The sequence below is a fragment of the Anguilla anguilla genome, chromosome 11 (assembly GCF_013347855.1).
Source record: "Anguilla anguilla isolate fAngAng1 chromosome 11, fAngAng1.pri, whole genome shotgun sequence".
NCBI classification, from domain to species: Eukaryota; Metazoa; Chordata; class Actinopteri; order Anguilliformes; family Anguillidae; genus Anguilla; species Anguilla anguilla.
In genome coordinates, this window is record NC_049211.1 from 2166432 (window position 1) to 2183931 (window position 17500).

Below are 17500 nucleotides of genomic sequence, written 5' to 3' on the forward strand. Positions count from 1 at the left end.
CCTCACACACCCTCACACACCGTCTCTCACCCTCACACACCGTCTCTCACCCTCACACACCGTCTCTCACCCTCACACACCGTCTCAAATCCACAGACCTGTCGGGGCGCGAAGGGGGGAAGAAAGAGAAGTCTTTGAAATCTGAGTTCTTTGTTTATGTGGATATTTAAGTTTGAGAACAAAGAGCTGCACTGATTAGATTATAGGGGATGGTGCCTCAATCCCCATCCCATCCCTCCACACCCCCACCCCCACATCCCCACCCCCACCCCAAGCTGTTTAGCTGTTTACCTTGTCTTTTGTCTTGATGTAAAGAAAACTGTGGTGCTATGTGTCAGAGAGACACTCCCGTTGCAGTGTGGGTGAGCTGCACATCACGCTGTCCCTACGATAGGTCTACTTATATCCTCGTTTTTATTGTTATTTTATTGTTTACTGTGCTGTCAATGCGTTCTGTGTGCTTTAGCATACCAGTGTTTTACCATTTGAATAAAGCTAATTATGTTTTTTTAAGCAGAAGAGCAGACTTTCTGCCCTCCTGTATTTTTCTACTTCGTTCAGACAAAGCGAAGTGGAAAAACACGGCATCGCAGTCCAAAAAGTCCCGTAGTGGAAAACCCAACCCCACCCACATAGGGAGATTATATAGATATAGACCCAAATTTAAAGGGGCAGTTCCCCCAAAAATTAAATTAAGGTGTGTCCCCACTTTGCCAGAGTAGTATCTGTGCATCCAGTTTTGTTGAAACATGGGGAGTTTTCACCTTGTGGGTCCATCTTTGTCCCGCTTTAAAGCATCACATTTCAGCAAAACTATCTGGATGGAAAGATACTGCTGGGTTGGTGGAAACATGGCTTAGTTTCATTTTTGGGTGAACTGCCCCTTTAAATTTTTAAAGAATATAATTACCTTGTGGTTTTTCTGATCTCTGTTCCCCTCTCTCCCCCCTTCATCTTTATTGCTCTCTCTCTCGCTCTCTCTCTTCCTCTCTCTCTCTCGCTCTCTCTCTTCATCTCTCTCTCTTGCTCTCTCTCTTCCTCTCTCTCTCTCTCTTTCCCTTTCTTCTCTCCATCAGCAGATATGGACAGAAAGACGTGGAAATGAGGCCTGCTGTGTCTCTGGCTGGCCCAGGGTAGGTACAGGAGGAGGAAGAGAGAGGTACACAAAAAGAAAGGGATGAGAAAGGGGGAGGATGGGATGAATACGGGTAGAAGGGAGAGAAAAGAGGACTCTGTTATTCTTTGGTTTCGCTGTCTTATTGAGATTGTATCTGTTTTTTTGTTTGTTTTTTGTTTTTTTTGTAAAAGGCAGCAGCCTCTGACCCTTTTCAATGCTGTTTGACTTTTTTTTAACAGGGATAAACTACAGAACTCATTTTGTATAAAACGAATTTTCACCTAAGGGCTAAATCTGCCTACTTGTATATTTTTTGATAACGTATACATTTATGTCAATGTAACATTGTTTTTATAGCATAACAGTAGAAAGGCTCTTATAGTGTACTTTGGACAAATAATTGCCCTTGTGTTTTTATTATTATTATAATTGCTGTTGTTATTATATTATTATTATCATTATTATTATTGTAGTTACCTATTGCAACACAATAGTCCTTTCTTTCTGTGTATTCGTTTGGAGGTTTTTTTTATGTAATTATTGACATTTTATCTTGTCTGGACCAAGATTTACTGGAAGAAGTAAAATTCCTGACTTAGTAAGAGTAGCCAGAGAGAATGAATTACACTCGTGAAACTGTCCTTCCTAATATTATTGGCAAAGAGCACAGTCATTCTTTTTGTCTTTTTTTTTTTTTTTTCTTTTTTATATAAATTTCTGTTAAACTGCTGAATCTTTTTCCGATTTTTTGTTTTTTTATTATTATTTTGTTATTATTTAAGACGGGACAGCTTGTGCCATTGTGCATCCCTTTGAGTATGAGGTAAAACAGCAGAGCATGGTGTTCACGGCCGTTCCATAAAGGATACTGCGTTCCTTCACTCCTGTGCTTAAACCCGTCCAAACTCTCCCAGAGGTGGAAGATCCAGGTCCAGGAAGTAAAAGTCCTCCTCAGTGTTTTGTTCCAGTCACCTGGACTTGCTGATTAGCACAATTCTTCTGTCAGGAGGACGAACTCATTAGTGAAATCGGCTGGCTGAGTTCATGGGTGGAAGAAACATGTGGCGGGACTTTTACTCTCTGACCCTCGAACTTTGCACCTCCTGGGCAGTGGTCTTTGCCTTAAGAACATTGGCCCCATCATGTGTAATCAAAGAGAACACATTAACTGTGCAGTCCTGTCTGATGGGCCTCTTCAGGCAAGGCTCTAAAACAAACGCCCCCTCAATGCTGGAGGAGGACATTGCAACTGCCAGGAAAACTTTTCATGAGGAAACATTTGAAATTACTCCCTGCACGAATGTAAAGTGCCTTGACTGAGAGAAACATGTTGTTTTTTTTCTCTGTCTCTCCCTCTACTGATGTACCCTGTTGTAGTGATGTAGGCGAGTGGAAGTCTGTCTCTTGCCACAATAGTTCCTCTTGTGTACGTTCAGCCTGCAAAGCCAAGGTGAAGCCCTGTTTCCCTAGGCTTTTGTGATTGGTCATCTCTGATTGTGTTGACCAATGAGAGGCTTGGTGGCAGTGACTGTTTCCCTTGCTGGGGAAAGGCATCCTGTTTAATGGTTGCTTGGACACTAACCGTAGTTCACCTACATCCAATGTCAAAAGGTAACACAATCAGCAGGGGGCTATAAGATTTTTTTTAAGACTACAGAAGTTGATGAAATTGTATTTTAAAATAATAAATATTCTCATAAAACAGCTGGATCCCGGACTTTCTGTTTTTGTATTCGTAACTTATGACAACTTCAATGAGAACAGCGATTACATTCTTGTGCAAGCTGGGTATGCTCTCGAAAATCCAGTTTACCCTTGTTGGAAAAAAAAAGTTTTAGCCATCCATGTGAATGAATTCACCCCACCTGGTGGACGATAGCGAGCATTGGCGCCTGCGCAGTGATGTTATGTCTTAACAAAAGAATTATTTTGACATGCTATACTCACGCGATCCATTCTGTATGTCAGCTCGTGCCACCCACGCGACCAGTATACTCCAGGCAGTCTACTTATTTTTGGCATACCCACCTTGCAAGAATGTAATTACTGTTTTCAATAATCGTGTTTGGGTGGATGGGGAAACTGTCCAAAAGCGATTCTTTTTTTGTACCGCGTTAATACCACGCGCCAAATTAAAACGTTATTGAAGTATATTCTCTGATTTAAAAAAAAAATGTTATTGTTGGGCTCTACTGGAATACTGCCTATTACAAATCCTTTCGTGCGTCTTCTTCTTTCGTAAAAGTTCACAGCGACGTCTGGTCCCTGGTCTGTCTTAAATCGCAACAGCAGGCGCGTATTTTCTCACTGTTAAAATACGTTCAGGAAGTGCCAAGTCTGGCCTAATTTCTTCGGAATGTGTGGCCACAATATCCAGACCCAAAAAGCTCGACCGAGAGTAACGCACGAAAGTAGGAGCCTGGTGTTGATGTTTTTTGTTGTTGTTATCACTATAAATATATAGTTAAATGCAAAAATATTGGGACAGTGACATTTTTGTTGTTGTTTTGGCTCTGCTACAGCACATTGGATTTGAAATTAAACTATGAATATGAAGTGAAAAATTCCCCATTTTAGGAGAGCAAAAGTAATGGGACAAATTAACTTAATCTTAAAGACAACACATTTGGTTACAAATCCTTTGCATTTGATGACTGCCTGAAGTCTGCTACCCATACACGTTTCCTGGTGGTGCTCTACCAGGTCTGTACTGCAGCAATCTTCAGACCCTGTTTGTTTCTGGGGATTTTTGCCTTCAGCCGGTGAAACACGTGTTCAGTTGGATTTAGGAACTGTGATTGACTTGGCCAGTCATGAGCGTTCTACTTTTTGGCTCTGGTGTAGTCCCCTTGAAAAGGGGTTTTTCTTCACAATTGAATGTATTCTTCTGTTGTCCACTACAGTGGTCTTCCAGGCTGTTTGCTATTGCTGAACTCACCAGTGTGTTACTTCCTACCAATGTATCAAACAGTTGATTTTGACACACCCAATGTTTTGATTCTGTCTCTGATCAGTGTATTCGGATTTTTTAGCCCCATGATGACCTGCTTTTTTCAGCATTGACCCTCATTTGGCTCTCATGTTGAGAAACAAAAGCAAAAATTTTTTTTTTTTAAATGTGTCACTGTCCCAATATTTTTGCATTTGTGCGTGGGCCGCGAGGAATCTAAGCAGATGGAAGTCAGATCAATATTTTTGCGAGCCAACGTTTACGACTCGCTGTGGGAATAACTGTAGGGTTTCATCACCGGGAAGACAGTCCGAGACAGAAATAAACTGAGACTTCCACTGGTGTGTAATATATCATATTTCTGTGTCACATCCCTGGTCTTAAAATGTGGACCAGGAGAGAGTTGACATTCACAAAAGATTCGTGACTATGATTTAAAAACACAAAAGCAGCACGACATTAAACGAGAAAAATGGGAGTACCTGTTGGGTGGACCCCTGGAACTGCTGAGACTACAATTTGCCCGCGGGTTGGACTGACACGGTGTTCGTCAACTTCTTAAAGGTGCACTATTTAAAACATATTTGTGAAAGTTCCAAACATTACCGTCCCTGCTGAATATTCCATCTTGAACCAGCCTCAGCCGGTCAAGCTGGTTTAAGCCGTGGTTTTGACGCTTCTAGCTGGTTTCAGTTGGTTGACCAGCTGACCAGCCTGTAGTCTGCTAGCCCACTATTTTGGGCACTAGCGTACTCTACCAGCTTTAACCAGATTCGACCAGTCAAAGTCCAGCTTTGACCCGCTGGAAGTGTCGCTTAAGCCAGTCTAGAATCCCCAGCTGGTCTTAGCTGGAATTTTCAGCGGGGGTATAGTTTATCAATCGAGCGAAAGGCTTGTCCACACTAATACCCGTTCTTTAAGTGCTGGGCGATGCAATGGTTTCTGATAGAAGGCTGCCCTCTGCTGTCGAACAATGGTAATTGCGCATTCCTGAACGGGAATACATTGAAGTGGCCGAATGGTTGTAACACATCTGCAGCACTGAACAATTATCCATGTCAACCTATTTCGGTTTTGTTAACGTGGGCTACATATAATGTTCAAACATTATGAGAGGATTCTAGAAACATATTTCACATGTGCTTGCTCTGAAAAAGTCAGTAACATTACACTTTATTTACTCTTAACCCAATTGTAGATCCAGTAGCTATAATGATTATTAATATTATATAACTATCATAATGGGCAAGTGGACATTTATGAAAGTAGTCCTACTTTCCCGTTAGCTGCTAGAGGTTGGTAAAGGTTGATCAGTGTGCAAAATCATCACAATCATAACATAATAATCAAACTGGTGTGATTTATAGCGATGTGGAAATCCATATGAATGACCAGTGGGTAGAGTTGATTATATAGATTGGCTAAAAATATAAGTATGCACTGAAGGGTATGAGACTAAATAAAATACAGGATTACTCTTGGAATATTCATATAGCCTGCACACTACCAAAATGTAATTCGAGTATTAGTGCCAAACAGCAAGCAATGCACATATACTCACTGTAGTCCAAATTAAACTGACACATCGAATAGCCCCGTTGCACCGCTAGATGGCAGCACTGGCTTTGGAAATAGCTGGAAAACGAGCTGTGTTCCAAACTGTCTCGCAAGGATGTGAACCGTCCCTTCCTGTTTCACTGCGGGCTGTTCCACCGTGTGCACTGTCAGACATCGCAACCGAGACACCCCGAGTCTCGATGTTTCTCTGCTAGTGCTGCCAAAGACGGGGTTATTTATTTCTTTAGCGTGGAGTACAGGCTATAGATATAGTATATTTATTTGCCAATGCCGTCGACAGCCACCGTCATAATTTGCATTCGACAGGCTAGCTAGCTATGGTTTGCGTTGTACAGCCACTGGTCTTTTCCCTGCTCTGATCCAATGATTGTTTTATCGACATAACGTTACTCATGGCGGAAACTAAAATAATCTATCATATAGATGAGGAGGAAACTCCGTATTTAGTGAAATTGGCAGTTTCTCCAGAGAAAGTCACTTTAGCAGATTTCAAAAATGTCCTTAACAATCGTCCGGTCAACAACTACAAATTCTTCTTTAAATCTATGGACCAGGATTTTGGGTGAGTAACGTCAGTTCATTTCGTCAGTTTATTGATTTCTCCTGTTCTGTTGTTCTTTCTGTTGGCTAGTTCTTTGATTGCTTTCTTGTTGTACAGTCTTTGTGGGCTGGTTCCATGTTTTTTTTTCTCCCTGTTTCCATCATAATTACTGAATAATGACAGCCCCCGACGTGTTACGGGCGTACCTCCCCCATAGTCGGTCAACAATAGTTGTTTTAAAGGCTGATTGGCACTTGTTTTGATTTTGTGCGTTTTCATTTCACTGGGCCGGTTGTCGAATTAACACTGCAGTCTGTGGTCTCGGCACACCAGGCGCTGAAACGATTTTAGTGGTGTGAAAATTGGTCAGCTTATACGTCTGCGAGAATGACAGTTCTTAAGTTAAAAAGGGCACGGCAATATTGGATCTCACTTTGTACTTAAACATGTAGCGATTCGTTTTTAGCTAGTTTGTCATTGTGTATTTTACAGTTCGCTTCAGTGCTTTATACTCTTTAGTTGTTGCGTTTGTGTTTCGAGTACCATGACAGCCACCGAGCCAGTGGTGTGCCTTGGTTCTGAAGTTTGCAATGCATGCATAACATATACGGCTACAGCAGCTGCATATTTTTATGGTTTTCTTAACTGATTTGCACAGCTTCTCCGTGATTGATTATGTAGAAAGGCTAAATCTAATCACCGAGGGAGCTACAATCTGCCGTGGGGTCTAGCCTATATAATACTAGGACCACTGTTTATCTTTTGCTTGAAGCAATTTAGAAAAATTCTAGCTATGCTTTGTCACAGTGTAGTTCCCTTGCCTTAACGCTTGATAGGCATGGGTTAATGTGTGCCCACTTCGTGTTGTTGAATCAATTTAATATTTTTTAATAAAAGAAAGCCTGACATTCCTTTTATTATTGCGTGTCATTATCCTCCACGTTTCGCTGTTTTCTGGGCGAACGTGTTTACAGACACCCTGTAACTGGTAGGCTACTTCGTCCCTGTTCAGAAGTGTGTTTTGTTGTGAGGACGCGTTGCTTGTGAGGCAGTGCAGGCGCGTTTATCTTTTCACGGCTTAAATATCATTTACCCAAAGGCGGCTAGTTTGATTTCTATAAAAGTGTTTGTGGGTTTGGTAAAGGTTAAACTGTATGTGCTGAGCGTACCACAGTGCCGTGTGTTTTATTCGACTTGTGGCCACGAGGCTAGTATGTGTTTTTAAATGTGAAGTGTCGTTCCTTTCCTTTGCTTTAAAAAGCGGTTGCGACAACAAAGCTTGCGATAGCACAGGTCTGTGCGATTGAAGTTGCAGTGCGGTAGGTTCGGAAAAGCCTGCGCCAGGCCGCACAATTCGCTGCAACGCCCGGAGTGTTAACATGGCTGCCCGGGAGAAGAGCACTCCCCGAACGGAGGCGAGAACCGGGGACTGACGGCCTGCCGGGAGTAGTGACAGCTCTGGCACGCGCTGGAAAGGCCTTATTCAACCTTTCACTTCACTAATCCGGGGATCGATATGAACAACGCGAAATTTGGGAGAGCGAATGTGCCGAAAGCTATGCGCACTTTGTGGTTTAAAAAAAAAAAAAAAAAGACACATGAAAGTAGCCTTGTCATTTATTATAAATGCATTCTGGGAAAGTATATGAATAATGCATTTAACCGTGTCACTGGTAGCAACAATTAAGCCTGTTGGTGAAGTTGCTCTCCCACTCTCGGGATTTGCATAAGACTGTATTTCACACTAAAGCTGGAATGTGGAATGCTTGTTTTTCCGTTGGTTTGTGTGAACTGTTGGACTATAATCAGGAAATTGTAAACAAGTGGAATATTAGGTATTTACATTAACGTTATCCAAAATGTAGCCTTTTAAATCTAAATTATGATTGGCTATGTTAGTGATATTTGTATAGGGTGTTAGGGGACTCGAGGTTTTTAATTCTGGACTATGTAATGTCTTCATGGTAGTATGTCGTTCTATGGCTAGGCATATTTCACGGGATAGAGAACGTTTAATCTCTTATTGATCTAGTATATCATTTCATTACAGGCATTTAGCAGACACTTTCATTTTCATTTCGTTTTTCTATGGAATAAGGGCCTCGTTTATTGAAGTAATTAAGGGACAGTTTAGTTGTAAATTATTTTCAAACGATAAAGCAATTTGGTTTGCCTTCATGCTTTGCTGACACATCATTTTAGTCTCTGAAAGTTCCTGGATTGCGCTGTTGTGTGTCCTGCTCTGCTCAACTTTATTGAACAGAAATGAGGCACAGAGCCTCACTGTCTGACAGGTCCCTGAAAGTGTATGATTTTTATTTTATTTTTTCTTGGGTGCGTTAACGTTTACTTTAATATACTTTCAGTTTTGGCAAGAAAAATGTCCCCAGACTGGTTTAGGGAACTTATGGCGAGACAAGCCAATCTGATTGGCAGCTCTTTTCCCCCCTGTGACATTGCCCCACCCACATTCAAATGACATGTCAGCCCTGAATAGACCCGAGTTCAAAGGTCACCTCCTGGGAGGGTGGGGTCGGGATTCAACGCGTGCGTCCCGGGGTTTTCTATGTAATGAACCCCGCGGAGCAGGACTTCAGCTTCCCAGACGCATGTTTAGTACAGCCAGGCTGTAAGAGGCATGTGAGGAGTTCGTTCTCCAGGCTTGGGCTGCGTTCAGCGCTGCTGGGTGAAGTTCCTGGGCCTGGGGCAAAGTTATATTATATCTTGGGCCTGCGACAGTAATATTTACCACAGTAATACCCACCCCCCCCCCCAGGACCTGGGACAGTAATATTTACCACAAGCTCTGCCCCCCCCCCCCAATCCCCCCCGCCCCCAGGGCCCAGGACAGTGTATTTGTTTGCCCCAGTAACGGTGGCCCAGGCTACATTAGATTGCCCTCCGATAAGAAGATGATCTGAAACGCATCAGAGATGACTCCAGCGCCTGTCAGGCTCTTATTGGCCGAGCTCGAGCCCTTTTCAGTTTGTGAAGCAGTATTTCTCGCGAGTTTGCGGCGCGTCTTTGAGGTCATAATGTAACGCTCGCCGCTGGAAAAGTGTAAATACAGCTCCAGAAGGTCTGCAGGAACATTTGAATTCCGGATCTGAAGATGTGTCAGTCTGCCTTTTTAACGAGGGGGAGGGTCATTTTAACAGGGGGGCGGGGGAGGAGACGGTGTTTGCCCATTTCCCCGAGCAAGCCCTCTGTGTTTTCCCTCTGGCGTCACTGTCCTGCTATTGTCCACCAGGCCTGCGACACTTACTGCTCGACCAATCGGCTGTCGGCTGGTCTCCACGATCTACAGTGTCAGTGCTGGCGCAGGTGCGCAGGTGCTGGACCTTCTGAGGAACTGCTGTCAGAATTTAAAACTCTACTGACCCACCTGCTTGGTTGCTATGAAACCAGCAGCCAATGGGGACGCTCGTGCCAGTCACTGTCACCCACCGATGTCACTTACGGGCCAGCTTTACGCTCAGAGGTGAAGCATGGGCTGGATGACAAGAGCATGGATGTAGCTGTGCCACTGTAACAGTACAGAATCACCAGGCTGGACAGGCCACAGCACCGAGCCAGAAACGCAGTGAAGGGGAGCAGCCCCAGGTTCAAAGGTGATTTATACATGACCGAAGCGGTGCATGAGTAAAAAAGAAAGGAAGAAAAGTAAAACTGAGAGAAATGGCGAATTGGAAGTCAGTGGGACTGAATGAGGAGCCGATATTAGTCATGGTACAGAGTGTGTGATTGGCTAAGGTTCCGTGTGAGCTGAGTAACTAGGTAACCACCCAGTAAATACAACAGGAACATGCGGGTAAGATCTGTGCTCCACGATCAGGACTGGTGAGGCGAGGGGGGGGGGGGGGCAGCAGGTGGCGCATAAACATGAATACACCTGCTCCTGTGGCTGGACCTCTGCCCATGTGACTCAGGAGCCAGCAGCAGCGCAATGTCTAATGTGTGAGAGCAGCGTGTAGGAGTAGAGTAGCAGTGTGTAGAGTATGAGCACATGGTCACACACGGGGGGGGGGGGGGGGTGTGTGTGTGTGTGTGTGTGTATGTGTGTCTGTGTCTGTGTGTGTGTGTGTGTGTTAGTCACAAATGACCACTCCTGAAAGCACACAGAGAGGCCCTTTGGGGGATGGGGGTGGGGGGGGGGGCAGGGTTGTGGGGGGGTTGGGTAATGGAGCCTTCAGGCAGGATTTGAAGTGGCAGTAAAATGGCTTAAAATAATGGCCTGAATGCTTTGCTGTCATAACAGGACACAAAGAAGAAAAAAAACAACCCCCCCCCATCCACCCCCTCCCCCAGAAAAGCGTAAAACAAAATTGGCACTAGCTTAATAGAACTCAGCAGCATCTCGTCCGTTGTTACTCTGTACTTTCTGCTGATTTTATTTCGCTTTATTTTGTAAGTTCATTTTTTGAACTTACTCAAGGGTTAAGGATATATTGTAAGAAGGGTAGGTCAAATAAGCTAAGGCTTCTTCCTACACCTTTCCGATCATTTTAATATTGTTTCTTTTTTTTTAATACACCTTTTGGAAAAATGACTTCTTATTATTTACTGATATCTATGTACACTCATCTTTGTAAAGAAAATGTTAATGACCGAAATAAACTATCTATCCATCTACCTCGGGGAGCAGAAGAAAGGAACTCTGGGTAATGCTGGCTGACTCCTGCTTTGCCTCCCTCTCATGCAGGTGAGCTGGTGCTGAGGTACTGCCCTGAGCCGGCTGTGCAGAGTTTTCATTCAGGTGCTGCACCTATAAATGAGAGGTTGCCAGTTCAACTCCAGTTAGGTGGGGCATTGCCACTGTGTCAGTAAATGTGGTGCCCAAACCTGCGTAGCCTCAGTAAGATGGACCCCGTTTAAAAACAGAAACCCTCAGATTGGATAAATTTAAAATGTCCGGCAGTTATATTCAAATTAAAGTAAACAAAATGCTGAAGTGGCCAATCTCAGCTTCTCCTGAGAGACTGAATGAAGTTTGTATGATTGTATGTTTGAAATTAGGTTTGATAGCGCTTGATCGAGCCGTTCGTACCAAAGTGTCAGTTATTCAGTTGCTGAAGAACATGCCTGAGGAGAGAGTGACACATTCGCCCCTGGATACAAACACCTGCTGCCTACTGGCTGATTTCCATTACTGATTACTTTGAAATGACAGTGGATCCAGGATATGAGAAGTGATTATGGGACACGACCCCACGCTGCCTTCACCCCCCATTTTACCACTTTTCCCCTTGCCTTGTGTGGCCCTGAGTTGAGTGCCTGCACTCCCAACCCCCCCCCCCCCCCCTCCAGCCCCAGCCCCCCCCCCCCCCGCCCCCAGCCCCAGCCCCAGCCCCAGCCCCATTGGCCTTTGACAGGCATTATGTTCAAAACAAACAAACGTTCACTAATCCCTCCATCCACTCACTCCCATACACACACACACACTCCCATACACACATACACTCACACACACACACTCCCATACACACACTCTCACACACACTCCCATACACACATACACTCACACGCAGTCCCATACACACACACACACACACAAACTCCCATACACACACACACACACGCACACGCACACACACTCACACACACAACACACACACGCACTCCCCCACACACACACACACACACCCTCACACACACACGGTGCTGTGGCGTTGCATCATGGCCGCTGAGTGAAGCGCTAATCCTGAGAAAGCTGCTAATGCCCGAGTTCAGCCCTCTGGCTCCTGAGGAGATGAGTGGCAAGCCTGATAGCATCTACAGCATGTCAGCGTCAGGAGTGTGTGTGTGTGTGTGTGTGTGTGCGTGTGTGTGAGAGAGTGCCTGTGTGTGTGTGTGAGAGTGCGTGCGTGTGTGTGTGTGTGTGTGTGTATATGTGTGTATGAGGGAGTGTGTGTGTGCTTGCGTGTGTGTGTGTGTGTGTGTGTGTGTGTGTGTATATGTATGTGTGTATGAGGGAGTGTCTTTGTGCTTGCGTGCGTGTGTGTGTGTGTGCTTGCGTGTGTGTGTGTATGTGTGTATGGGACTGTGTATGTGTGTGTATTGGACTGTGCATGTGTGTGTGTGTGTGTATGTGTATGTATGGGACTGTGTGTGTGTGTATGAGGGAGCGTGTGTGTGCTTGTGTGCGTGTGTGTGTGTGTGTATGTATGTGTGTTTGCATCTGTCTGTCTGCATGTGTGTCTGTCTGTATGTCTGTCAGGCTTCAGTTACTTATCCTAGATCACTGGTAATCCGGTGTGCGCTCAGTGTGAATTTAAGTGTATGTGAACATTTGAAGAATTTAAATTTTTCTGTGTGTGTGGGAAGGAGAGAGTGAGAGAGATTATGTTAGAGGTAACTTAAAACTTTTCTGCATAACTTTTAATGTTAAGTCTAATTGGTCATTAAATGTAAATGTTTATTAACGCATGATGTTATTTAACACTAAAAGGTTTTTTATTATGCAACATACTCATCTGGCCTGGCTGGCATATGTCCTCAGAAATATTCATCCGCTACAGAACAGTCCTGTAAACATCAGAGCCCTTCTTCTGTCCTAGGAATTGCTAAAATCTAGAGAAAATCATGAGGTGTCAGAAGGGAATGGGAACGATCTTTAATATTTCCTCAAATTTATGCTTTATCTGGAGGAATATGTGCAGCGTTTACGCCCTGAAATGGTGTGTGTTATGACTCTGGGTGAAATATGATTTTCCTCAGCGCAGTGAACTCCAGTCTCATCTCTGTCAGAGTGCTCCTGACCAGCCATAACTGATAGCACCAACTATCTCAGATACTGAAATTGTTTCATAGAAAAATAGGCCCCGTCATTATTTAGTGTACTTTTATTCCATAATGGTTTTGCTTATTAATTTTACATAACTTCCGTAAAATTATACTTTCATCTGTTAAGTTTTCTTTCCTAATAAACTAATAGAACTGTGTTGTCCTGACAGTTTGCTGCAGGATACTGTCATATTTTTGTTCTCTAATTAAGGCCTTTCAGTATGTTATTATAATAGTTTAAATAATTTAACACTTTATAATTAATAATTTGAAGTCTGTTTTCAGATCTCTCTCCCCAAATTCAACTGGCTCTCAACTGGCTTTAACAGAAACTTTGCTTTTGTTGTGTGCGCGTGTGCGTGCTTGTGTGCGTGTGTCTCTGTGTGTGCGTGCGTGCATGTTTGTGTCTGTGTGCGTGCGTGCGTGCGTGTGTGCGTGTTTGTGTTTATTTGTGTGTGCATCCGTGTGCAGGTGTGTTTGTGTGTGTGTAAGTGTATTTGTGTGTGTGCATGTTTGTGTGTGTGTGTTTATTTGTGTGCGCGTGTGTGTATTCAAAGCATGTGCCTGCTGTCCCAGTCATCTCCGACAGTCTGTCTGCCGCGTATCAGACATATCCCAGGTACTTTTTTGAGGTATTTTTAGCCGTCCTCTCCTATCAGTGTCAAAGCTCTGAAATCGCTTCCCGACAGCCGTTAATCTGTCTACATTCTGCCGGTTAGTGCAGTCGCTGCTAGCCCGGGCCATAACGCAGGAACGCGGGGGCTTTCCGGAAGCTCTGCCAAGCCTGGCACCTGCAGCGAGCAGCGCGCGCGAGAGAATCCGACGAAATCAGGCGAGGATAAACGGCACGAGGACGGTTATGTTACCGCGCGCTGGGAAATTCCCCCCTCGGGACCGCATTAGCGCTGCGTCTCGGTCTGGACACATCGCGACACAATACTCCGTTCGATGAAGTACGAGTGTTTAATCGGTCTGGTGCGCATCGATGTTAATACGGATTTTCTCGTGGTTTTAACTTTTAATGAGTAGGCTGATGTCTTTTTATATGGACATCAAAACAGCCCTCTAGTCTTCAGTTACATGTAATGTTATCAGGAAATACGAGTATCTACGTGCTCATTTAATTAACCCACATGCTCAGTAAATTCAATGCCACTCTGGCTGTTGCTATATGTGTCTTATCTGCATATGGTAACCATGCGTGGCAGTCTTATAATGTTGTGCATTTGTATGTAGGTGTATGTACACACCACTTATGGATGTCATATATAGCCTGTACATAAATACATGTATGCATTTATCGTGTATATAAATACTGTATTTATCCTGTATATAAATACTGCTCAAGCGTTTAGCAGACACGCTTATCCTGAGTGACTGGCACAGTTTCGCATAGCATCCCTTTATACAGCTGGATATGTACTGAAGCAATTCAGGCTACCCTGAGTGAACTAAGCAGGTACCTTTGCCCAGGGTGTGTAATGACCTATGACCTTTAGGCTGCGAGCCCAGTTCTCTAATCATTACACTACACTGCCACCCCAGTGTCACGTACTTCTCATCGATATAATGCAGTTTGAAGCATTCTGTCATTTGTAGATTTCCCGCATTCCAGTGTGGGTTCATGGAGGACTGCAGCACTGCACACACACACACACACACACACACATACACATACACTCACACACACACACACACACATGCTCACACACACACGCACACGCATGGACACACACATGCTACACACGCACACACACATACACTCACACACACACACACACACTACACACACACACACACACACACACACACTGAGAAACATTCCTGGCCTTCTGTCCCACTGCGGAGTGTGAGGTGTGAGTCAGCTCTGTGCTATGTGCGTTTGGATAGACGCGGTGTAGCGCTTCCACAGCGCTAACACAGCGCTAACACAGGGAGCCGGAGCGCTAACACAGCGCTAACACAGGGAGCCCAAGCGCTAACACAGCGCTAACACAGGGAGCCCAAGCGCTAACACAGCGCTAACACAGGGAGCCGGAGTGCTAACACAGTGCTAACACAGGGAGCCGGAGCGCTAACACAGGGAGCCGGAGCGCTAACACAGCGCTAACACAGGGAGCCGGAGCGCTAACACAGCGCTAACACAGGGAGCCGGAGCACTAACACAGCGCTAACACAGGGAGCCGGAGCGCTAACACAGGGAGCCGGAGCGCTAACACAGCGCTAACACAGGGAGCCCGAGCGCTAACACAGCGCTAACACAGGGAGCCCGAGCGCTAACACAGCGCTAACACAGCGCTAACACAGGGAGCTGGAGCGCTTCTACAGCGCTAACACAGGGAGCCGGAGCGCTAACACAGCACTAACACAGGGAGCCCGAGCGCTAACACAGCGCTAACACAGCGCTAACACAGGGAGCCGGAGCGCTAATCCTCTGAGCGCCCTCGGCTTGTTCTCGCTCTTAAACGGGCGTGCGAGTGACAGGAATTTACACCTGTCCGTGCCCGACTTCCTCTCACCTCGTTGCGTAAGAATAATTATTTTAGAATCTGGATCACGTCGTGTGAGGAATTTATGAAAAGGTCATTTAAATAATTATGAACGTGAGTGAGTTCGAGAGATCAGGTTTGCAATGCCAGACGTTTTTTTTTGTTATCCTTAAATTGTTTGGAATGATGAGCAAACATAACAACGCCTCATTAGATGCTGTTAGTTTAGAGAAGAATCTGTTGGGAAAGGATGAGTCTTTAAAAAAAATAAATAAATAAAAAAATTGGCATGGCTTACTAATCTTGAAAAAATAAATGAGAAACAGTTGTGGGATGATTACGGAATAAAGATGCTATGTATCCCCCGTCTCCCCTGTCTGTAGCCTCAGCTCTCAGTAATTCCCATGAACATGCAAATTATAGCGTTTCACACGCCAACAAAACACATCTGCAGCGCTGTGCGTACAGTACAGACAACTGCTGATCGTCTTTCTGCTGCGACACACACATGCACATACACGTGCGTGCACACACAACACACACGCGCACGCACACACAACACACATATACCCACACACACAACACACAAGCACACGACACACATATACCCACACACACAATACGCATGCACACATACTTGCACACACTCTCTCACTGATACACACATACACCTACTCACCCAACATCCATATACACACCTATACATAGCACACCTACTTACCCAACACACACACACACACACATACACTCACACTCATGCACACTCACTCACTCTCTCTCACACACACACACACACACTCTCACACTCATGCACACTCACTCACTCTCTCACACACACACACACACACTCACACTCATGCACACTCACTCACTCTCTCTCTCTCACACACACACACTCTCACACTCATGCACACTCACTCACTCTCTCACACACACACACACACACACTCATGCACACTCACTCACTCTCTCTCTCACACACACACACTCACACTCATGCACACTCACTCACTCTCTCACACACACACACACACACACTCACTCACACATAAGCATTATTGCAGACTGATGCACTCCACGTGAACTCATCCACACACACTGGCTTGTCAGGGCTGCTTGGGGAATGTGGTTCTGTATATCAGCTGAGTATTAGTTTACCATCAGATATTTCTTCAGGGGACCACAAATACCAGGCATGCTGTTCCAGCCATTTTGTGTTTTACAGTGAATAGCTATTTTCCCCTTACTTGAGCCTGTTTGTTAGCCCTTTCTCTGTGGTTTGGGAATAGCTGGTGTTTTATATAAATTTGGAATTTTTAAAATTTATTTATTTGGAAGTATGTAATAATGACATCGGGAAGGGTCAGTGATTTGAGCTCTCTCTGTATTGGGGGGGGTGTCCTATCTAACCCTCAAACGGGCCGGTGTTGGTGCAGGTTTAAGCAATTATTAGCCCAGGACCGTATAAATATAATACAATAAATATTAGGGCTAATTACATAATTAAGGTCAGAAGCAGAAGCAAGTCCACTCACTGCCCACCTCTTCTGTAGGCCTGGTGCACTGCAGGTCCACACGCTGTGCAGCTGCAGTTCTTCAGTTTTCACTCAAGATTTTAAAAAGTGAGTTTTCTGACACTTTCTGCGGTTCGTTCCCCGGGCAACGGCGGCCTTTGTGACCTCATAATGTCCCGTCAGCTGTTCCATTCTGAGCCGTCGCAGAGCTGCAGTGTGTCGACTGTGACTCAGGATGCTCACTGCCATGCGATATTATACAAATACACTATTTATTCCTGGTCTGAGCGGCAGTAAACCTTAATTCAGTGTAAATTTAATGTAATGTAAATTAAATGTAAATTACATTTCACATAAGTACTATGTCAGAGGTAGATGTTGTTAACTCTGCTTGGCTAATAAGATCACTACAATCTGATAAGACTGTAGGTTTAGGGAAATGTTAGAAATTGTCCTTTGTGTGTTCAGTCGTATAATTGTAAATGTTTACACTTCACAGTAGGGTTATTGGCCTACTTTTGCAACGTT

At 44.6% G+C, this 17500-nt stretch overlaps 2 protein-coding genes across 4 annotated transcripts in view; both read left to right on the forward strand.

Moving 5' to 3' along the window:
* Positions 1–2821, forward strand: part of LOC118207423 (matrix remodeling-associated protein 8-like) — a 20001-nt gene extending 17180 nt beyond the window's left edge. The window contains exon 10 of one of the 2 annotated variants that reach the window (XM_035380981.1): positions 1077–2821. In XM_035380981.1, the coding sequence (XP_035236872.1) occupies positions 1077–1105 (29 nt within the window). In that variant the 3' untranslated portion in view covers positions 1106–2821. The remainder of the gene's footprint in view (positions 1–1076) is intronic. The other variant, XM_035380982.1, reaches the window with a different exon arrangement.
* A 2916-nt stretch (positions 2822–5737) lies between these two features.
* LOC118208406 (segment polarity protein dishevelled homolog DVL-1-like) overlaps positions 5738–17500 on the forward strand; it is a 50620-nt gene continuing 38857 nt past the window's right edge. For both annotated transcript variants that reach the window (XM_035383052.1, XM_035383053.1), the window contains exon 1: positions 5738–6207. In XM_035383052.1, the coding sequence (XP_035238943.1) occupies positions 6038–6207 (170 nt within the window). In that variant the 5' untranslated portion in view covers positions 5738–6037. The remainder of the gene's footprint in view (positions 6208–17500) is intronic.